This window comes from Chiloscyllium punctatum, chromosome 7, assembly GCF_047496795.1.
Source record: "Chiloscyllium punctatum isolate Juve2018m chromosome 7, sChiPun1.3, whole genome shotgun sequence".
NCBI classification, from domain to species: Eukaryota; Metazoa; Chordata; class Chondrichthyes; order Orectolobiformes; family Hemiscylliidae; genus Chiloscyllium; species Chiloscyllium punctatum.
In genome coordinates, this window is record NC_092745.1 from 53,099,725 (window position 1) to 53,124,774 (window position 25,050).

Here is a 25,050-nt window from a genome sequence, read left to right on the forward strand (position 1 = left end):
TACACTTTAGTACAACGCAATTGGTTTTATCTTAAAGTTTCACACTACTGAAACTGAAACATTGAAACCCACGCAGCTGTCTGGTGCATATCTCAAACCAGTAATTGTTAGACCACTAGCTCTGGCTCTGTAAAATTCCTATATTTAGATCAACTCCCTGCAGCAAGATATTCTTTAGACCACCTTGTTCGACTTGCCTCCAAAGCCAATTGGTCTTCAGACTCCAGATCATTCCCCCATTACCCACTCCTTTCCCCTCAACTCTGCAGCTTAACACTGATAGTGAAGCCCAATACCCTCTCAGCATTAAACGTGGTGATCATTCTATTTTTAAAAATCTTGAAGCTTACATTTAAAGATTACCCCACACAACTCCTTCCCATTGCTACATCCAATGTTCAAGTGTTTTCTTTGCTTCCCCCCGCATATCATACTTGGGAACATTTTGGAACAATAAAAAGGTGACATCAAATGAGTGTTTTGCTTTGGGGATGAAATCCTACGGAAGGAAAGCATTTACACACAAACTTATCCTAATTGGTTAGCAGCTAGCCATTCAGCATAATGCCACTTTCTGCTCTTGTTCCATTCCCTTATGAGATTATGGAACCTCAAACACATGCAAATTTTTTTTTAAAACAAAATGTTTGAAAAGGAATTGTAGGGATAATCCTCAGAGCAAATTCCAGATTATCACCTCCTTCAGGTTCAAAACAATTTCTCCTCAAACCCCAATAAACATTCTACCTCTTTAAATTAGCATGCCAGTAATCTTCAGTTCCTTCAAAATACCAATAGTTATAAAATAATGTCCTGTATTTTTCAACATTAGCAAGCTTTTTATATTGGATCTCTGTCTCCCCTCTCCCCCCCACCCACCCAACCCCATGACACAGAATCCTCACTTTTCACATGAGCTGTTGCTGAATAATGACCAGATTGCTGCCAACTGAGATACCCTATTGCAGCATTAGCTACAGAGGTTCAGGTGTTAATCATGGGCTTTAGTGCAAGATAACAAAGAATAATCAAGAATAGTAATAGAATACAAAACAAAAACTGAGATGAATGGAACTTACTGCAGTATGAAAATATTTTTTTTAAATGGTTAATTAAAAAGGTCAGATAAAACTGTTTTTTAAATCCAAGAGAGACTGTTAGAAAATGAACACTGGCTGAAAATCTGCTTAACTCACCTGTTTGATCTGAAGGAGGAGAGAGAGAAAAAAAAAGAGAGAAGGTTGCTCACTACCAAACCAACATGGTGAATGAGCATAATTGTTTCCAATCTAATAGTGGTATGCATGGTCAGCATTTAATCTCTCAAAATATTCTTAACCATGAAAATAATATGTACTTCGTCTAAACGTTTTGTGAAGATGCTGGTGTTAGACTAGGGTGGACAAAGTGAAAAGTCACATGATACTACATTATAGTCCAACAGGTTTACTTACAATCACAATCTTTTGCAGTGCTACTCTTGTCATGTGAGAAAGTAGCAGTGCTCCGAAGGCTTGCGTAACATTAGAATAGAAATTTAATAAGATATATCATTTATTTCCCCTCTGCTCAGAATGTTCAGCCTACATTGCATCTGCTTATACAAGATGTTTCACTCTCGAACGGTCTCAACATAACTAGCAATTTTCACTCCCTTGCCGATTTCTCTCAAATCTCCTGCTGCTTGAATGATTTGTGCAGACATTTGAAATGCTGCCGACCACGACTACATCTGTTACACCCAAGGAAATTAGCAGGTGCTTTCACCAACAGCTGGGTGGGATTTGAAACTTCCAGAAATGTTGGGCTTAAGTCTATTCTTCCACTTTTGAGGTGCAGAAACTTCAAGCTTGAAAAGAAGTACTTCACTGTGCACAAATAGGGATAACAATTCTACATTATGTTTAGGATAGAACAAGGAATTTAGTAAATCTTACCTGGCTTGCTTTTGTGCAGACTTCTAGTAAGCGATCTATGTGACTGACGTCCGAAGGTTTCACATCTGAAGACTCAGTCACATCCTGTTTGAGCTAGATAGCACATAATAAATATATACACATCTGACAAAGGTAAGAAAGCAGTTAGATAAATCATGTTACGATAACTTCATATGCACAAGGATTGTCATGGACTTGTGTGGTATGTGGCAAATTGTGATGCTAGACATTATTTTTCTTTTTTATATAAAAGTCAATATGTTGGATCTCTTTAAAAAATTTATTGGGAAGAACATGGTTCCAGATAATTGCTAGTCTGAATTGCTTGAACTCGCTTTAGGGAAAGCATCTGACCATTTTACAACTGGGTTCTACGTTCTGCTTGAATAGTATTTGCAGGCTTGGAGGAGTGAACAAGCTGCTCAACTTCATGCTGTTTCTGAAACATTTACTGAGACACTAGGTTCCAGAAATGGCAGTGACTGAAAGAACTTCAATATTGCATTTCTTCAACAAACAAGACCTCAGACAACCAGACTAAGTTCGTGACTGACCATGTAGGCAAGAACCAGATCAAAAGGACTTGGGATGATTCCAGGACTTCAAAATAAACACTTCCTGATCAATAAATGTTCTTTAAAAAAGTAGTAAATCTTTGCAGAGAGTAATCCATTTCTAACCTAGTGAAAGCATACAACTGGCCATATTGGGACCTGTGTAAAAGTATTTTATATTTATGTTGTACCCCATGTAGTGGTGGAATAAGAGCAACAATGGACTCTTTCAACCTCTCCTGCATCCACACCTCCCCACTTACCTCCGTCCAAGGCCCAAAAGGAGCCTTCCACATCAGATTTATCTGCACTTTCACACACGTCATTTACTGTATCAGTTGCTCCTTATGTGGTCTCCTCCACATTGGGAAGGCAGGATACTGATGTGTGGAATGCTTCAGAGAACATCTCCAGGACAGGCATGAAAACAATCTCACTGCCCTGTTGCCAAATCCAACTTTCACTCCCACTCCAAGGTTATGCAGGGTCCAGGGCCTCCATCGCAAAAATCTTACCACCCGACACCTGGAGGAAGAACGTCTTATCTTCCGCCTTGGGACCCTCTGACCACAAGGGATCGATGTGGATTTCACTAGGTTCCTCATTTACCCTCCCCACACCTTATCCCAGATCCAGACTTCCAACTCAGCAACAGCCTCTTGGCCTGTCCATCTTCCTTCCCACTTATCTACTCCACACCCCTCTGACTTATCACCTTCACCCTCAGTCATAATATTATGGAAATTAGTTCAGATTATAACCTCACGTACACAATTTACACTTGAAAACCAGCAGTCTGCAAAATTTTACTGTATTTAGCAGTACAAGGCTTGAAAATAGAAAGTACAGGTGTGGGCTTCTTTTCATTAAGGAAGTAAATATTTGCATTTGGCAGTGTGCTAATGTAATTACAACTCAACACAGTCACAAATCTGGTTTGAGTCCAAGTTTAAATGCAATTACTAACCTGTTCTTCAAAGTGCTTAACTTGTGCAAAATTTGTTAGTGTTGAGGAACTTTCCTGTTGCCCGGTACAACCTATGTGCCGACGGGGGCACCTGTAATACAAAGAAACATTTACACACATGGGCAAGGGCTACAAAATAAACGAGTTCAAGATAAACCTTCACATTCAGTTGTGCTAGTTAATTAAGGAAACAGACTGCCTGTCGTCACTACGCTTAGATCTTAAAAACTGACTATTCCTGCATCCACACAAAGACACATTTTACAAAAGACAAGTAGAACTCCACTACTGGCTGGTTATACTGTCACATGTTAACAGCAGCAACATTGGTGTGCTGCATGGTAACAAAGTGAAGGCTTGAGTTCTTGCTGTACTTCAAAATTGGGGAGTGCATTGGAAAAAAATTGAAGCAGTGAAAGTACACCTACAATCACAGATACACATTCCCACAAAAACAACTTACATCTTAAGGCTAAGCTAATCCATGCTTTTAGAAGCAAGGATCATGCTCTTTGGTTTAAGTATAACTAGAAGCAAGCTATGCAGTCCATCAAATCAGCCTGACCGATTTTTTTAAAAGTTCATTATACTTCATAATGTGAAATTTAAAATATATTGGGTTTAAGCAGCATAACATCTAAAATTCTGGCCATCAATTTCACCTTCTCAAACAACCTTTGTTTGTTCAAAATACATCAATTTCAGTTAATACAGCTTCCTAGTCTTCCTCCAATTAGGCAGCCAAAACTATGCACAGTATGCTTCAGTGTGCTTTCAGCAAAGTCTGCTACAAGTGCAGCTGCACTTTATTTCTCCTCCAGTCCCCATACAACCAAGGCCATATGACTTCCAAATTGCTTGCAGTGTCTGTATGCTAACGTTTCATGTGCAAGGACCCCTCAATTTCACTGACCTAGAGTTAAGCAAGGCTTCCTGATATTTGACCATTTCTTCACTCTGCTAGTCTATCAAGAAGTGAAGTGAAATGATTTCGAAACAGATGATTTGTTCATTTCTGTTTTATCAAGACTTCATTGACCGAAGGCAACAAAAAGTACAACATAGCAAAACCATATTTTTTAAAATATGGTTTTGCTATGCCATTTGCAGATGAAGGTGCACTTGTGTAACAATTCCTTAAAAAGCTAGCATATCTTCAAATATTCAACATATCGTCCATGAGTGCTAGCATGCATCCCAGACAATACTTGGGTTTACAGAAAAGCAAATTGCAGAATAAACTACCCTGCAATTCTGAATAATACCTTAATTATCTAGTAACAATGGGATGAAAGTTACTAGACTGTCAGCAGAGACACAGTAGTTTAAATAAGGATTAACCCAAAAGCTTATGGCAGTTTTAAAGCTGACTGTAATGTTTTCTAAATTCCTAAATATTACAAAGTTTATTTTAGGACAATGGTTAAATCAGCAGATCCAAATACAAATGGGTTGCTTTCCAGACAGATGACAGAGAATGTGTTTACACCATCTTGTTCAAATGCAGTTCTGACATGACAGACATAGAAAGCAGGTCACTGAAACAAACAAGCACAAACATTTAAAGCAGAACTGGCCCTACTAATGCTTAAACTACTTTAAAATACAAAGTAGTGTTTACACAATTGCCCACAGGCTAGGGAAGAACTGGAGATGGAATGCGTTCTATAATAATTAAATAAATAATTGCCAGACTTAATGGTGCACATGCATGATTTGAAGCTGATTCAACACTACAACCTCAAATCAAGCTTCAATTGTTTCAGACGATCTCAAATCTCCTATTACTGAAATAACGCAGTTTAAGCTCTTAAAATTCTGATTCAACTTTTTTATGAATCTCCAAGGACCGCTATTTAGTTCAAATGCACTTTACAGATTCAATCCTTTACTCAGTTGATAGAACTACAAACTAGTCATAGCATGAGCCCATAGTCTGCAAAAACGGTGTCTCGAGTAGAGGAACTTTAAAAAATTAAAGAAAAATGCAAGCCACCCAAGACAATTTTTGCATACTATTGCATAGAGTGAACATTAAATACAGTGGCTTCAAGCAGCACAACACCTCACAAAAGGCACTTAAATTACTGAATTCATAGCTAACAAATAAAATCACACTTCTCACATCTTAAAAAGGCTTACACAAACAGCCAACTGAGCTGTTTTTAAAATTATGACAACTCCTGTATACAAAATTGAACTGACTCCATTACTTTTCCTTTTGGAAAGGTTTTGTTGGTACAACCAAGATAGATTACATAAACTAGCCAAAAACAATCTGCTGCAAATGGAAGATTTAAAGAAGAGTACGTTAAGATTTTATTTTATAGGGTTTCCCAATTAGATTTCTTTTGTAAGAGTCAAGTGTTTAAGCATCTTAATAGTAATAGTTTTACAATATTCTCTTTAGATATATTTATATTAGTGGAGTCAGATCCACACAAACAGATTTTGAAAATTTTGTTTATTAACAGCAGACAAATGTACAACATTTAAAATTCAATGAACAATACTTAAATTGCAATGAGCTATAAGTACATATTTAACAAGACTGCAGGTCAGAACAACAATTTTTGCATCCATTCAATTCAACTTGGTCGAGTGTCAGCTTATATTGCGACTGCCAGGCTGACAGTCACAATTTTACACAACCCAACAGTCACAGATTTTGAAAATTAAGGATGCGTAAACAGCACACATCAAGCTCACTTAAGTAGTCTGACAACTATAATTAGTAATTTCAAATGAAGGATATAAATTTGGGAGAAGAGACTTAAACTTTCAGATTACAACAGCAGATCGTTCCCTTTCTAAAGCCCATTTTCAATCTGTGATTGTACTATACAAAAGATAGTACTGTAAATACATTCCAATTCTTGGAAGTTGGACCATCCCCTAGCTACATAATCGAAGTATTAGTCTCAATGCTAAAACAAAATAAGACAACAAAACATTTAGCCTTAAAATAAAGATCCAAGTATTAGTGCACTCTTCAAATGAAGAAAAACTTCAAAAGTACAAGAGAGCCCAAATGCTTTAATTAAATGGTTTCAAGCTTCATTTCACAAAAGAACATGCATTACACCCAAGAAACTCGAGCAAAGCTTAGATTAAAGGCCGCTACTTGGTTTTCTCACTACTCCTGGTTCAAGATTCTGACTATTGTGTTCAGGATTTGATTCGTATAAAACGCCCCCAACCCAGGCAGAGGGAAACAAACTTTTTCCAGCAAGATTTCACCAATACAAAAAAGGCAAATTTGGTTCAAATGGGAGAGAGAATGAATAAATTCTTGGTTTGATGCAGCATATATGTTGCATTCTGACCTAGATGGTGTTAGAAAATTGCAAATTCTATTCACACATTCAATTAGAGTGGAGGAATGAAGAGTTCCAACAATTGAGCGGAATACACCACAAGCTGGGTAGTATCAGATCAAAGAGGAATCAATTTTTATGTTTCAACTTTAGGAGTGTTAGTTGACACCTTGCTACCTAAATTACTACTACTTATGAAACTTCCAACTGTAACAGAAGGTTTTAAATTTTTATTCACCTACTAGACAATATTTTTCAAAAAACACAATGTAGTACTGCTGGATTTTAAAATGTAGAGGCATCTGTAGAAACAGTGAACCATTTAGTTCCCTCAAGCTTGTTCTATCTTGAAATCAATTTATGGATGACCTGCATGTACTAACTTCATTGAACCATCTGCGGTTACTATAAAAAAATGTATTTGCTCGCAACTGTATAAAATGAAAATTGCACCAAACAAAAAAAAAAAAGCACAAAATATGAACAGTTATAAAATGAACAAAAAAAAAAATCACTAAACTCTCCTCCTCTTCCCCCCCCCACCCCGAGCAACATATTAAAGTTATCCAGTGTAGTGCACTTTTAATAAAATTTTAAGTGAAGTGTTACCCATTCAGAAAACTGATCAGAAACGCTAAATGCAATTGTTGGTGCTTGTGATGACACTTTGAACATAAATAAAATTGAAACGGTGTGTTTAAAAAGGGGACAAGATAGATTAATAGCCGTATGTATTGAAACTCATACAAAGTAGTTTCCGTTGACCAAATGCACTTCATTACATCCCAGCTCTGCATCTTATACACGTCTGGTCGCTGCACATTTCAGTTGGCAATTCTGAAACTCCAATTTGTTGGATCATATATGTTTGTCTAACTTAAAACATTATTTAACTGTCACTTTCTCATCTAGTAAAGGGTCAAAACTTGGTTAAAATAGACAGTGTAAGTTTCTTCCCACTTTTGCAGAGCACAAATAAAATCCACTTTGCAGTTTCTCAACCTTCCATAGGAAAGCTAGCCCAAGTCAGAGACTAAGGAGGAGTTTTCCTCCTGATCACACAAAGGTTAAGTTCAAACATTATACTACAGGTTGCTTCTGCTTTTAGCCAAATAGCATGGGCACATTTTTTTTTCCCAAGTCAGTGAACAGCATTATTCAGGTCCTATGTAATCTCAGTGGCACCAACTTGAAGAGAAACCCTCGACACTGTCCGAATCATAAGAGTGCTCTATGCATCCAAAAAGACATCAAGGAAGCAAATTATCAAACAAACAGACAAAGGAGCCCTAGAGAAACAACTCAGTGGGGGGGGGGGGGGGGGGGGGGTCATGGCCATCATAACATTTTGTTGGAGAATGGCATGATCATTTGACTGTTATGCAATGTAATCTCAAAAGAGTTAAATATTTAAACTTTGACTTTTAGTTAAACTCCAAAGGACTCTTAGTGAGGCATATAAAGGTGGCATGTTGTTGCTTGCTCTGTTTGCATAATTCCCAGATGTCCCACTGACTTACTGTACACTCAAAGTCCTGATTGTAGTTTGCCATGCAAAAAGCCATGGGCAGCTTTAAGCAGTGTGAACAGAGTACTGTTCTTTTGCTGCTGCCTGGAAAATCCAGGCCAAATGAATTTCAAAAGGAAGGCAAATAATGTTGTGCTTATGCCATATAGAATTTTTAAAAATGGAATTTTGATAAATGGCTTCCAACTAAAGCATTTTAATTTGGCACTTGTCTTTGCATGAATAAATGGAATGCAAAAAACAGGATTTTTAAAAAAAGTATAAATCAGATCACTATCACCCTACTAGATTATAGAGCTGCTCTCTCATTTCAGAGTTGACTGGCAGTTGTTTAACACCAGGGTCACTACACCTCACGTGAGAGAAGAGGTTGAGAAGGAGAATCCTTCAGGGTAAAAAAAACAGTGTGTGTAGGAATTTAACTCTTTCCATTAGCTATGCAGCCAATTTAACTATCCGACCCCTAAATACATTATCAGCAAATATTTTCAGGAGTAATAGTAACAAATTTTCTGTACTACTTTGCAAACAAGTTAATAAATCACATGCTCCTTAAAAGACTAAGAGGGGATCCATTATTGATCACTGCTGAATACCCAGAACATGCATGAGGTTTGCCATTATATACCAAGACATTAATATACTAAATATACTTAATATTCCTCTTGTAAGCCTTTCAAGTTTAATTACACTAGACAAGCTTACTAAAATTTCTAATTCTGTAGTACTTTGCTTAATACAGAAACTAGAATCAGGAATAATCTAGTGGTCATTCAAGTTTGCTCTGTCATTTTAACAGGATCATGACCAATCATATCTTAGTGCTGAAATACTATTTTCTTTCCATACCACTTGGTGCCTTTAATATCTAAAAATCTCAAAATATACTCAGTCATCCAGTCTCCTGTGATAACTAATTCTGGTGACGAGCCTCTGAAGAAATGTTTCTTCATTTCAGTTTTAAATTGCTTGCCCCATAACTCTGGAGCTCCCTTCCTAAACACTGTCGTACCTACTTCCACGAACTGGTAGGTATGTCGCCTGGTTGCGGACTCCCTGACCACCTCCATGCATCCATCTGATCCATTTATCCTTATTGGTAACCCAATAATAAAACTCACAGAAAACAAAGCACAGAAGAAGTGTATGGGAAAGCAATATTGAAATACAGAGTTAACATGCTTTTTTTTTTTAAAATGTATTTTTTAAATTTACTCATTCACAGGATGAGCACTACAGGCTCTTCAAGCAATTAATCTTCATCCCAAAACTGCCCGAGAATGGGAAGAACTACTACTTCATAGAAGTAGGAATGCCAATGTTATTAGGAAGGGAACTCCAGATTCTAGACCCAATAACATTGAAGGATCACAAACATTGCTCCAATATAGGTGCGCGGCTCCAATATAGTAAGCTTGTCTAGTGTAATTAAACTTGAAAGGCTTACAAGAGGAATATTAAGTATATTTAGTATATTAATGTCTTGGTATATAATGGCAAACATTGCTCCAATATAGAGAATCAGCAGGTGCATTTACTGCTCGTCTTGGTCAGTGATGGATACAAATTCTGAAGCTGAAGTTTAAGAGACCACAGTGAATTGCTGATATAGACTATCATTGCACAACGACAGACGTAAATGAATGTTGAAGAGGAAGGGTGGGAATGAAGCAGACTGCTTTGCCCTGGATGGTATGGAGTTAGAGACCTGTTGGAGCCGTAGCCTCAAGAACAAGAGAGAGGAGAACATTCCATTCTACTCCAGACTTGCACCTCGTAAACAGACAGACTTGAGAGTCAGGACAAGTTACTATCTGCAGTGGTCCTAGCTTCAGACCTCATGTAGTCATGCAATTTATATGGCTCATCTCATGTGGCTTCTGGTCAATGGAAACTAAGATGTTGACACGACCCAAACATCTGTGTAAAACAACTTTTGAAAGAAATTTCAAGAAGCATGTATCAATTCTGTGACAGGTTTCAATCAGGGTGTCATCCCCTTTCCCTAACTCTATCAGTGGAAGCAAAACGCTCAAGACACTGGTTTTACCTCCTCCATCTTTATTCGGGGCCCTGGAGGGAGACAATGATTGCCCACGTGCACGGGATGCTGGTTCTCTGCCTTCTTTCGAACAGAAGTTTCTTATTTATATAGTCATTTTACAGGAAGGAGCATGCAGATAAGGCAACACATTGATTGGGTGAGTTATAAATCAGAGAGTGCCACAAATAGAGATAAAGCCATCTGCTATTACACAATGAATAAACTTCCTTCACAATGAATACTTTTCACCATGTTAATTGACTTCACATATGGAATGCTTCCAATATTGTTAAATGACTCTACATATTGAATGCTTTTGCACCTTGTTAACCCATTATCCTTGCCTCCAGCACCCCAATGTTAACTGCAAATTCTTATCTAATCCGAGTCATGCTCAGCTAATCCTCTTGTTTCACAAAACTCAAAAAAAACTTAACTCCTTCCCTAACTGCTTGTACCTGAAACACTTTCTCAAGGGGACACACAGTCTCTTGCTGTACCCAGAGAGTAGAGTAAAGTAAGCAGACATTTCACAGAATTGGCACAAGGTTTATGTTTACAATTAGGAAAGTCCGTGCAGAAAGTTCAGACTTCATTCCCAATGAAAGCTGACCATATCAAAAGATAAATTCCAGCAAAACACAAGAGGGCTAATATTCCACATGCTGATAATGATCTGACTTGCGAATTTTGAGCCACCTTAGTTTTAAAAGCACTGCATTTATAAAAGTTTGCATAATATGCAGAAATCTTTAAAAATTCACAATATCAGGAGCTGAAATGGATCTGATTTATTCAAATCATATTGAGTAGAGTTAGAGTTTCTCACATATTGCTTTCAAATGTATTTTGTTTCCAGGGAAAGTGCCAAGCATATAGCCAACAAGTTAGCAAGTCAGTGCATCTGACAGGATTCTAAGAAACACTTATTGGGCACAAAAATGGGCCATTTATATTAGTATGACTCGCATTTTAAATGCTTTCCTTATTCTCAATAAAGAGACAGGCACCACATTTGTTTGCCAGTTTTGACAATTAGCTAGCGCTCAGAATACAAAAATGCAGCCCAGACTGATTGCATTTACAGGAATGTCATAAAACAAACTCTGCTCATTCATTTACCAGACTGAAATAACTAGTTGACAATCAGCTAACTGCATATTATTTAGGAAGTAGCACAAAAACAGAAACCAAAAGGATTCTGTGCCAATGTTTTTGTTCAAAAGAAAACCAACAAGACTGGAGAAAGTAAATCTACTTTTGGTCTCTTCAAAATGCTGTCAAACTATGCTACATTAGTGCATTGAAGTTTTAACAGTATCACAAGGGACAACTGTCAAACATGATTTCTTGTACATCCAGTTAGATCTCTTGTAGCATGAAAGAAGAATGAAATTATTTTGCCGTTTAGACTTCAGACTTGCTAGTTAACAGAAACCATTAAAAAAAAATCTTTTGTTTCACCATTAGTGAGCCATGATTCTTTGCACCATATAGATCAAGGACTGTTGGTTGGGACTCAAATCTGTTCCATCCATTTAATTCATGGCATAACAGAGCACACTGACTGTAGGAGGGGCAACAATAAAAAAAGCACCAACACAAAGGCTTAGAGGCTTTAGGATGTGGCAAACACTACCAAAAATGCAACTGTTTTTCTTAAAAAAGGCCAACACAGCAAAAACAGCAAACTCCAACTCTTATAGGCTGAAGAGAAGATTAGTTAAAAAGGGAATGTGTACAAAACTTCAAACATTGCTTGCCCCATAGTAGGAAAACCATTCGACAAATAAGACCTATTTGTGTATCTATTTCTATCTAGCATGAACAAACTAAAACAATACATTGGCAACTGATCCAAGAATGCAATAAACTGCAAAACCCAAAGTAAACTCAACTTCAAAAAGTTACTGCCATTTGCACTAAACATTAAAAAGGTTTAATCAGCTGCTCAATGTCACACCTTCATTTTGTATTCCAGTCCTGACTAGTACATACTCTGGACACAGGTTTCTCCCACAAAAACTAGGAGCATTCAGAATTTCACAAATTGTACAGCAGCCAAGAAAATTGGATTCTTCTCCTTCATAACAAAAGTTGTCACCACTGGCTTTTAATAAAAGCAGCATTAGCTATATAAATATTTTAAAAAGTGTATAACCTTTTAAAAACATGAACTTGTCAACTGCCTGATGACTAGTCTCTCTTGCATTGCCAGGGGAAAGCAAGGTTGAAGCCAGGTAGGAAATAATTTTCAACACTTTGCTTGTGTTATAGCTAGTACACTTCAGCCACATCTTTTGTTAGCCAGCTCAAGAGAGGTGTCACTAAAAGTTCAGAAGTCAGTTGGCTGCAAACATGCAACATTAAAAAAATATTCAAAGCACACTTTTTACCAAAACATGCTACCACTTTGAGTACACACCAATCTGCAGATTTCTTCTCAGACACACAGTCATGAACTTCAGGAGATCCTAAGCAGAGCTTCAGAACATGGCCAGTGACACTGTCAAATCCTTCTGTTATAAAGATCGTACTACAAGCATCATCACAGGAAATCCACAAAACAAAATTATGCACCAGATATAAATTACTGATGTGTTGTTACAGCTCTGGTACCTTTTCAGGGATTTTTTTTAAAAATAGATAAATTATCACCCACAGAGAAAGTCAGGTCACCCAATGATTAAATTTGATCAGTTCAAGACTTTTCTCAACAGGGAAAGTAAACTATATGATCAGCTGGTCTCTTGTGCTTTTGCAGTTTAAGTTATGAAACTATTGCCTAGCAACAATGGAGATAGTCAACATTTTTGTCGTCAAAGGCAGCATGTATTAGTAAAGCCAGAGTTATTCCTGATGAAGGGCTTATGCCTAAGAATTCTCCTGTTCCTCGGATGCTGCTGACCTGCGTGCTTTTCCAGCACCACATTCTTGACGCTGATCGCCAGCATCTGCAATGCGCACCTTCTCCAATGTAATGAGATTCAGCAGCAACTTAAAACTACAACATTTTTCAAGAAAACCAGTAACATTTTGATTGATGCTCATTATCAAAAAACTTGCGCTGACCATTTCAGACAAGTTTGTGGAAGGAATTAGTTTTGTTAATACAGAATAAGGAAAGACAAAATGAACCAAAGCTGAAGACAGATGGGCTGACACCTGTTCAGAATAGCACCGACCTCTATCGCCATGCTCCATGGACAAAATTGTCTACAAATGCTCAGCTGTCCTCATCCTGAACAACCTATTGTTCATTTAACAAGTTAGACATGCTAATTCTAAGCAAACACCAAAGTCCAAACAAACAATCAGAATGGGGGGGAAGAAAAAGAAAAGGAAAAATGAAAAAAGAAGAGGAGAAAAAAGAAAAAAAGGAAAGAAAAGAAAGAAAAGAAAAAAAAAGAAAAGAAAAAAGAAAGAAAGATCATTGTGTGGTAAATTTCATTTCTGCATCTTCCTTTTCTACTTACCAGACCAAAATTTAAAAAGAAAAATTTGCAGAGTGTAAGCCATCAATAAAAGAAAAATCTCAAAAAGAGCGCGAAGTTCGCATCGTTTATAGATTGTGTACAGCAACTCTCAGCAATACAGGGTTGGCTCAGTACATAGTGGATTTATAGCTGCAATACTATTTTCACAATGAAAAAAGATGACAACTAGTGACAACCCAACCGCCATTTCTCTGGGATTATGTACTTCAAAAGTAAAGAAAATTGTATAAGCAAAAATGAGATGATTGCAATAAACCATTTTCAGGTGCCACACCTATAAAGATAGCAAAAATGTTACTTATACATGTATAGTTTATATTGCTTTTCACATCCACCTAAAGTCCCTAAGAATATTGGAGCACAAGAAATTTTTTGAAGCTCACTTTGATTTAGCACAGAGAGATCTTTAATATCCACAAAAGGGAGAAGATAGATCCAAGTTTAAACTTCCTCAGCACTGCACTGGAGGGTCACCATTTGACTTATGGAGAGACAGATGCTTGAAACTTAAACAAGAATGTTACCATCAATGGCATGACAGGCAGCAATTGTGCATGGAGGATGTGAATGCACGCACACTCATTTTTCTATTACAGACAGACCTGGGAATGAGGGTATCTTCCTGAAATCAGTCAGGGAGTGGCATACATTGCTGGAAAACGATAGAGAAATTAAACTATACACAGGCTGAACAGTGATCGAAAAAGAATGTTAGTACTAAGTTTGTATAATTATTAGAGTATAAACAAATCATACAGTTCTTACATTCCAATTACCACCTACCACCACAGAAGTATGCAAACTATGATTTCAAGCCATCCAGTTTAAACAGAGAACTTCAAGCTGTACAAGGCCTTCTTTCTATACAAGGCCACAAGTTCAATCATGTATACAGATCATGTGTGGATATTAAAAATCATATTGTTTTAATATTTGAGGGGATATGCTGTTCAAATTATTGGACATGTTGAGAACCATTTTCAGTTAATATAACTAGCATGGAAAAGTGTGCTGCTAGTAACTCATTAGCTGGCAGTTAATTATCTAAATATTCACTATTTTTTTAAAACCCACTGAGCAAACAGAAACAACACATCTGAAAGTGGAACAACCAATGACTTACTTCCATGACACTCAATAAAAAGTCTACTTTTAATTTACACATACCTGACTTATGCAAATCTGGCTTTGAATAGAAGGTGGCCCTGTGTACTACTGAAGCAAGGAATTTCCAAGCTAGCAATATTCTCTTATATACCTCAAGGTGTGTGCAATTGAAGAAAATTTGGTCTTCAAAGATTACAGAGCACATTTCCCATCGTGCTAGGTTTTGCTTTTGTTTTTAGTAGGCTTGAGAATAGACATCTTTAGGAGAAAGATTATTCACTTATGAAAGCTGACAGAGCAATAAGACCACTTTTACCCAATCACTTTGTGCCCAAGTTCAGCTTCTGCTAGGAAACCTCGATGGATGGATAATTTACATGGCATGGGATAATGTTTATCAAGTATAGGGGCATCGTGAGAGGGTTTGTATTTTTTTTAAACTTACCAATAGCCTTTAAAGAAGAGAGAAAAATATGACATCAGGCTCCTTTAAAATTAATTGGTCCACAGTGACAATATTAATTTGATTTCATTCTGTTCTAATATAAGAGTATATGAGAACTAATACAACATTGATAGAAAGGTGGTCTTTCCAGAAATCTTAGAAAAATACAAGAGACAGGAATACCTTAATAGGGTTAGATGTAATAAAAAAGGTTAGGAGGAAGCTTGCATTGAGCATAAATATACTCCTAGACCAGTTGAAGCAAAAAACCCATTTCTCAGTAACAAATCCAAATGAAGAGTCTTCAGAAAGTCTGTATTAACATTTACATTTGTGTCTTCTTCATGCAATTATTTTTAAATATTGTGCTAGTAACATTAAGTAGTCACTAGGGAAGTAATGACAATTCCAAGTTATATGCCATTATCTACTGTAATTTAGAGATAAATCAATGTAATTTCCTGGCTATAAAGTACTTGGAGACATTCAGTCATGAAGTGTTATATTAAGACAAGTCTTTTTTCTTAAAATCTGAGGTGAGAAACATGTGCCATTATCATAAATCACAAATACAGAGAGAATAAGGATTGTTTCAACATTATGCATCCTTGTGTGTTTCATGAAATTGTTAAATAGACACCTTGGATATTAATTCAATTCAGCTCGAATGGTTAGGGCTGGTTTTTAAAAGGATTTTTAAAATGCCAAAACTTATGTTACTGTAATCACTCTCTCCTGAAGCAGCTTTAAAAATGGACCAATTTAGACTGTGGAGTGCAACAATGTTGTCACTTAAAAAAAAAGGACAAAATGACCTTTTGTAAAAGCCGAGGTTGCAAAGGCTGGGGTACCCAAAAGTCTGGGGACTTTTTTTCTAAAGAAAGCAGTTTAACAACAGAAGGGAAGTGGCCAATTCGGGTTTTCTAGCTTTTCTTTAAAGCTGTCACAATCACAAGATGTGCAAGTACCAAAAGGGTTGCCTGCTTCAGTCAATGATTCCTAACTGACTTTTTCTGAAATCTCTCTGGATGTTGTTCCCTCCTACTTGCAAGAATGTGTTTGAACTTACCTTTTCGTCAAGGGATGTGTTTATAGGACATTACTATATTGGAACATTTGTGTATCAGGTGAGCTAGGTTTTCAACTGTAGTGTTGAAATAAATTATTGTTTAAAGCAGAGTGGTTTGAAGAGTTGCATTACACCTGGAACACCCAGTTTACATCTACCCTTAAAATAAGAAACAAAAATGTTTGGGTCGAGACTACCTTAAAATACTTGGGGGTGGGTGGGGGAAGGAGGAGAAAACAGGATTTGGTCTAGTCCATAACAGGAGAGTCACTTCAAGTGATAAGGGGTTTTAAATTTGATTTTCTTCACTCCCTCAGACTTAGTCTAAATGTTTGCCTCTCTTTAATTTTAAATTTCTTCTCCACTTTTTGCCTTGCTGATCCCATGTTTAAACCAGGAACACAGAACACCATTAACAACTCTGACTTCTATTCTGTAGCACAAGTTTTGCAGGCAAATGACAGGAGGATATCCTACTCCGCAAAATTGGGTCTCAAAATGAATTTAAAAGATTTTTGGAAAACAGAAGCAGCAACAATGGAGTGGTTATTTTGAAGAAATTCAACAAGCATAATCCATTCAAACTAATGAAAATAAATCCCCCAGTAAAAACCATTACTGATTGAAGTGTTCAGAAGAGAATAAAAGCAATTGAAAAGGTTAATTAAATAATATGTTTTTAAATAATATGATATTTTTAACATTTACATTGGTATAACTTTAGATGGAATATTTTGTGCAAACTGTAAATGTGCGCCTTCATTGCGCAAGTGCGATCCCGAAGTGATACCTCTCTTTACATTATTCAAGTACCCACATCATAAATCGATTCAGAATTCGTTTGATGCTTAGAACTCTAGGTTTAGAGCTTTCACGTCTGGGGTCATTAAGGCCAAAATATTTTTTTTGTATTTATGATATTTTAAAGGTCGCATTAAAAACTGTTTGAGAAAAGGATTAACAAATGAGCTATGCCATGTCATCCGTGGGAATGAAATGACATCAAAAGAATGACATTATAAACACACTCAGCCCATTAAAGATTAAAAGGCCAAACTTAGGTGGAAGTGTAAAAAAACCAAATACCCCCGGATAACTGACAGTCAGTTCAGTCACAGGCATGCTTTTATTGTATCATTAAGTACAACTACATAGATAAACTGCGCTCAAACGGAAATTTTACCAGACTAAAAGCAAAAGTAACTTCTGGAAAACTGAAAACAGAATGCTTGAACACTTGACTAGTCAAACAGCAAACATGGAGACAAGTGTATTGATGTTTTACACAAATAGCTAGTCTTCCCCTGTCATCCATTAATGCAATCTGACCTGCATTTTCAGTTCATTACAAACATCTGGCTAGCTATAGTATGAAGACAACAAAATAAAAAGGACAGCTTTTGCCTAGAGGCATGTTAGAGGATGAATTTGTATCAGTGAGGATGCACTGAACCAAAATGCAAATATTCCTTGACTTCCTGTTCTTATAATTTGTCTGAAAAGCCAAGTTGAACAATATTTTAAATCAAGAATTGAGAAACAGTTTAAAGTCTCAATCTAAAGTCAGTCATGAGGGGATCACTGGATGTCATTCAAATAATGGAAGAGAATTAAACGTTATTTTAACAGCATAATTATTTATGATGGATGCACAATTTCACAAGTTATAGTTAATAATTAGCATAACCCATGTAAAAACAACTTGCCTCAATAGATTATATCCTCGCTGCCTGACCAGAGCATTGATCATGCTTTCACAAAATTCTTTGCAGTTGCCCTTGACATACCTTTCCCTTGTTTTAAGCTTTGTTCATGTCTTAACATTGACATCTTGAAGAAACACTAATTTACCAAATACCTTCCACACCTTTACATCAATCACTACATTCATAACTGAAGAGCTGGGATGTCACTTGCTAGAAAACGTCAAGTGGTTCAAAATTTGTTAAATAATTAATGATAATGATAGATCACAAATTTCATTCCCATATTGTTCATCCCATTCCAGCTTATCAATGGGACATGTCACATTTCTTTAGTATAAATATGTCCTTGAAATATTCTCAAAATATTAAAAAGCATTTGATTTAACACTTCACATGCAAAGTGACAGGAAAGCTGCAGCTTTTCTCAACTTATGACTCTCCTCCTCTAGTCAGACTAAAACTGTAAAAATGTGACTGATGTCTGAAAACACCTGCAATCTTGCCAATGGTCATTCTCCATTGTCATTCGAAAGAGTTAAATAAAGTTTACTTTTAAAATTTCATTTGCTCCTTTTTAGTTGTTCAGAAATTAAATCCTTTTCAAAGTACTTTGCTTGTGACTTTACAGTTGCTTTTTCAAAATTGTATATCTGGAAGTTGGGCATTGTTGTATTCCTGAAGAAGGGCTTTTGCCCAAAACGTCAATTTTCCTGCTCCTCAGATGCTGCCTGAACTGCTGCGCTTTTCCAGCACCACTAATCCAGAATCTGGTTTCCAGCATCTTTAGTCATTGTTTTTACCTTGTTGGTATCGAATCCCAGGTCATATCAAGATTAATACTGGCCTTCATGTCTTGCAAATATTCAGTGTTAGACACCCAAATAGGCCATTCTGTCCTTGAAGCTTGTCCAACCAGTAAGATCATGACAGTTAGCTCCACATTCCATGATACTCTTATCTCATGGAAGAACTTTGGAAAATTTTAATTGACACCTAGTTCCTTATGTGTCAAAAAAAAAATACAGATTACTACTTCAGTCCTTCTCAATTTCACTTGTAAATGACAACTAATTTTATGTCCTGTTATTCTGGACTTCCCCTAGAAGAAACAGTTTCTGTGTAAATACCCTGATGAAATCCTTCAAATTTCAGATTGAAATCATCCCTCAACCACAAATGCAAGGGAATTCCAATCAGTTTTATCAACATGTCCACACGTTACCCCGAGACCCTTTTATCATTCCGATTAACCTGTACTACAGTAGCACTCTCGATCGAGTCAAAGTCATGATCAAACTCAGTCCCGAGGCAGAGTTGCACAATGCAGGTCACTCTCCTGTAGTGAGGGAAGAGTGCACAGTCAAAAGGTACAGTCTTTCAGACAGTAAGACAGCCTCTACCTGCCCTCAAATGGATAAGAGGGAAAAATGCCAACTGAGGACAAGCAGGAAGAAATGCCTTTGCTTACTACTATCATATAACCACTGGTTATTAAGTTTGTCTTTGTGACCAATCAGATAGGTCTTAATGGGATGCGGTGTACAAAATGGATTGTTGCAGCCTTGATATTGGACGAAGCAAAGACTTCAGAAATACTTATTGGCTGTAAAATAATTTACAAAGTCTTGGCATCATATGCTTTGGTCCCCAGAACCAATTGCTATTCTCCAGATGCTCAAGATAAAGTTTTTATACAAATGAACTGTCCCCTCAATGCAGAAAGAAAATCACATTAATCAAAAACTGCTTGAAACTGTGCATCAGCTGTAAGTAACCTATGTTCATAGGTAAATTTCATCCTCCATTATCCTTTTCTTCTTAATTCAAGTTGGACATCTGTATATATTTTAGTTCAGTTTTGAAAACCTGATCATTTTGCTAGGTAACTTCATCGTATTTCCATCCAGTGCCACCACAAACATTTCTCACTTGCTTATTTACACTATTGACCTGGAATTGTCATAGATGGAATTAACTGCATTGTAGTCTTACGTGCTACAACATTCTGCAGTTAAGAGTACTTCCAGCACTCTTCTTCCTTGTACCAGTGCTTAGCACTTGCCAGACCAGAGGAAGAAAACCTGTAAACAGTATTGCCTTTCAGCAACTCAGGCTCCCATAGCACACTGAGGCAACAATTTACCTTTAACCTGCAGTCACTACTATTGTATGGTAGCCATTTCATGCACAGCAAGATCTCAGACACAGCAATGAGATAATCAGATCTTAGGCCAATACACACAGTAGAAGGAATCTGACGTTATTTGCCCCAAGATAAATTTCCCCTCATCTCTAAAAATGATTGCTTGGAAACAAGGTGAAAGCATGGATGGCAATGGCATATATCTGGGACCGGTGTAAACTAGGCAAGTAAGGATCTTCTCAACCAAACAGGATTGCAAAATTATGCTCAAACAATGGATCAATTCAATGTCAAAGTAGGTGCAGAATCAAGGACAGGGACAAAGGTCTAAAGCCTCTCCAACAATTGAAACTGATGGGTACGAGCTCCACATTTAACTTTGTCAGAGAGGTTGCTTACAGCAACAAAACACAACAGACTGATCAGTTTTACATACCGGGCAAATTGAGCAATTCACACATGCCACAGGTTTAAAGGAGGGAGCCAGGCAGAGAGACAACTTTTGGGAAGTGAGCAATGCAGCGACAAGTGATAGCTATCCCCAGTTAATTGTGCACCTGTCCTCTGCCTTGCTATTATTTTGACAGCAAATTCCACAACAATCCATTTTAAAATATGTTGGTTTGAGGAATCAAAGCTTGTCCAACCCAGTAATCACAATATTTCAGAGTTAAATTAAGTTTCTTTCGCAAACGTTCCAACTGTACATAAAACTTTAACACTTCCAAGTGATATTTTGTATTATCGAACACTTATAAATTTATTCTATGTTGTTCACCCCTTCACGGAGAAGTTACAAAAAGATAATTACCTCTTTGTGCACAAAGTAAAGAAAATGGCTTCGCAGGAGAGATTAAGTCATTAAGGAAACATCCATAAAGTACAACAGATTCCTCAACTGCGCCTCGTGATCAGCCCTTCATCTCCAGGATTGTTCTTGTAAAATTCCTCCAGACCCCCTTCAATGCCAGCATATCTTTCCTTAGATATGAAGCCCAAAACTACTCAATATTTGAAATGTGGTCTCAAGAGCTTTACACAGCCTCTGCAGTACATCCTTACTCTTGGATTCTAGCATTCTTCAAATTAATGCCAACATTGTATCTGCCTGCCTAAATGCCAACTAAACTTGTCATTTTCCAGTCCCCAACTCCAATCACTCCTGAAAGATCACCATCGATGCTCTCATAATCCCCTTCAGAACCTTGGGATAGTACAGCCGATATGATTTAGACTTTTTGGCTTCCCAACGCCTTCTGCTTAGTGACACACTCACACCTGTCCCCTGATCTGGCACATTGTATCAGTTATCACAGTTGAAGACACCCAACAATGTACTAGTTCAGTTCCTCCACCATTTGTTTCCTATTACGACATCCCCAACCTCATTTTCCAGCATACAAATGCCCATTCTGGCCTCAGTTTTTATATATCTGAAGAAGACTCTTGCAGTCTGTTATATTATTAACTAACTTGCTCATTTCACATTCTCTTCCACATACCCCATCCCCAAAAACCCATGTTACTTTTATATAGTTGCCTTTTGCAGGTTTTTAAAGGCTTCCCATCAATCTTCATCACATAGTATTAAAAACAAAAAAAAATACAGTCTGACTTTCCTTGTCAGTCATGGTTGCTTTGAATGCCACTTCCTCATGGAGATGAATTTGTGCTGTGCCTCACAAAATTACCCCAAAAACTGGTGCTCTTGCTGCACCACTACACTCCCTGCCATGCTCCCCTTCCTATCTACTCTGGTCAGCTCCTCCCTCACATTATGTAGTTACTCAATTGTAGCACTGTTATATCTAATTCAAGCTTCTCCCTCTCAAACCGTTAGAATGCATCCATCAGTTTACGGTCACTGCCCCCTTGGGGTTTCTTTACCTTCAGCTCTTTCATCTCATATCATCAAATTCAGAATTGTTTGGTCCCTAGTAGAGTCTATCACAGGCTGCTCCAAAAATACAAACTATCTCATAGGATTTGTGGAATCTGCTACCAATCTGGTTTTCCCAGTCCACCTGCATAGCGAAATCCATCACTATTACTGCAAAAACATTATTTCACCTATCTTGCTAATCAACCTGTTCAGAGATGTTGTTACACACATCTGGAGTAGGTGAGACTTGGAACCCAGTCTAAGGGTAGGGCTGCAAGATGGCCCTAATGTAATAGTGCTTCTGTCACATACCTTTCTCCCTCCTGGTTTATTTTCTTCATCCAGATGACTGCGAGCAGGCCTGTACGCAACTCCTATCAGGGTCCTTTCTTCATTTACTGTTCCTCAATTCTAACCCTTCCAACTCTAATCGCATTTTGCAAACAATTTCATTTCATTTGCTTCTTTTTAAAACAAGACAAGCCCCTACGCCTACCTGCACTCAGCTGGAGGAGTTTCCTTGGATATTTTGTTCCCAGCACAGGCCCCCATGCAGACACATCTGTATGACACCCGCAACATTCTACTCAACAATCGGTGCTACAAGCTTATTTTACCTGGTTTTGTATATAGCATACAAGTACAACATCCTCAGTCCTATATTGACTGTCTCTTTTTTCTTCGTTGCCCTCTTATCTCCAGTGCCTGAAATTAGATTCTGGAAACTTCAACATCTGCTGACCTCCCTCCGCTAGTCTTTCCATAATTATACATGCAACTGAATCCACAATTTAGGTTAAAGCCCTATCCACAGTCATAAAATGCACTCCCTGTATGATTCAGTGGAGTGCAGCCGAGCTGAACAGCTCCCTTCTTCACCAGTTCTGGTGCCAGTGAATCAGTTTCTCCCACACCAATCTGAGCCACACGTGTTGACCCCATGTTAACTTGCACATAGATCAGGTTGGAACAACATTTTTGAGTCTGCTTTTTAAATTCAGCCCCTAGCTGCTCATATTCACTCAGAAGCTCTTCCCACCCATATCATTAGCACCTACTTGTACCATGACAACTGGACTTTTCCCATCCAACTCCAAGCTCCTCTGCAGCCCAGAGGAGATATCCTGAACTTGGGCACCAAGCAAACACGGCCTTCGGGACACTCGACCCTAGCCACAGATCAGTGTCTAGTCACCTGACTATACCATCCCCAGTTATAACTATACTCAACACTGTAGCTTTTAGTCTGAAGAGCACTCTGTTGAAAGGGCCTGGCACTGTGCTTGGAGAATTTTGACAGCAATTTAAATTATTTTGACAAATAAAGATACAAAAGCCCTGGCCTTGCTAAACAAGTAGTCACTTGTTTAATATGGACAAATTGGCTGACACTGCAGATGATCTCTCTGCCAGCCCACAAGGTAGAAAGAAAGGAGGGAGGAAGCTGTAATTGGGCACGTTGGCCTTGGAACAGAAATTGTTAGGTGTGGAACCATTCTCAAGTCACATTCAGTATCACAAGTAGAGACAGCATTGTAGCAGGTATAGGTAGGCAGTACATCTCTGCTGCCATTCCTCCAAGAAATACCTTCTGTGATACTACTGGCTTGCAAATCCTACAGACACCAATCGAACGTCTGAAAGCAACTTTCGTAATTGACAACATAATAGCAAAAACAAAAGTGTTTCGTTTGGGAATCCCATTATGGCAAGTGATAAGCTCAGTCACTGCCTCGAGGAGGACAAGTGACACGACCACACTCATTAGCGCTGTTAGAAAATTGCGAAGAGATGTTAAAAATTAACACAGCAGCAAAACAAATACAAACAAAGTACAGCCGAGAATTGAAGAGCCCGCACGGAAGATACCACACAACTTTGTTCGATTCGACAACGACCAGAAGAGCATTAAACCTTCCAAAGACTGAACCACGGAGTGGGAACAACTGCAGCTTGGCCAAGGCATCAACAACAGTGACCCAAATTCCAGAACCTGAGCCGACTTCCACGCAGAACAATCGGAGCCAAGACATGATCTTTGATTCTGCCCCCCTCCCTCCCCCCCACTCTCTCTCTCTCTGGTTTTAAAAAGCTCCCAAGTCGGTAGCCCACGAATTACGTTACCCTCCCTGGCTCTGAAACTTCGATCTGCCACCTTACACGGCCAAACAAACCCAATTTTCGGAGGAGATACAGCCAGAAAAGGAGGGAGGGAGGGAGGGAGGGGGTGGCTGGGGGAATACCGAGCCGGGCCTACCTCAGATGGAACTCAAGAGTCAAGCTTTGGCGGCTGTTACTGATGGGGCGGAGGGGGGAGAATAAGAAATGCAATGGTGGGGGAAGAGGGGGTTAGGGAGACAGGACACTCACCAATATAACACCGAGAGAATCAAACATACAAACAAAACGTGCCGCTGGTTCATCTTCTCACAGCCGTTAACATCCTCGTGGTTCTCTCCCACCCTCCCCCCCCCTTCTTCCAAACCGGCTGCTGGATGGCTCTCACTCCGGCCTCAGGCCGCTCCCCGCGGGGAGTCCGGAAGGTTTCTCTTCCCCCGCCTCACTCTCGCGCTCCCACACGGCAGGCCCGGCCCGTTCATCCCACGGGTTTCTCTAATTCAACTTCCTTCCTTCCCTGCTTCCCCTCGTCCCCGCAGCAGCAATAACAGCGCCGCTTCCTTGCCTCCACCTCCCGGAACGGCCCCACTAAGTCTCAGCCTGTACTGTCGAGTTGGAGCCTCTTTAAGCCACGCCTCCGCGCCGACACCGCACGCCCCGCCCACGCCGGTGACGTGCGGTCGTCGAGAGCCTAAGCAAGACGGAGCGAGATCCGCCTCCCAACACCAAGCCCCAC

General features: G+C 38.4%; 1 protein-coding gene across 2 annotated transcripts in view; it reads right to left on the reverse strand.

The window, feature by feature from the left end:
* Positions 1-24,913, reverse strand: part of suco (SUN domain containing ossification factor) — a 73,230-nt gene extending 48,317 nt beyond the window's left edge. For both annotated transcript variants that reach the window (XM_072573540.1, XM_072573539.1), the window contains exons 1-3: positions 24,567-24,913; positions 3,459-3,549; positions 1,938-2,030 (exon numbers count right to left, since the gene is read on the reverse strand). In XM_072573540.1, the coding sequence (XP_072429641.1) occupies positions 1,938-2,030; positions 3,459-3,549; positions 24,567-24,619 (237 nt within the window). In that variant the 5' untranslated portion in view covers positions 24,620-24,913. The remainder of the gene's footprint in view (positions 1-1,937; positions 2,031-3,458; positions 3,550-24,566) is intronic.
* Positions 24,914-25,050: the final 137 nt, after the last annotated feature.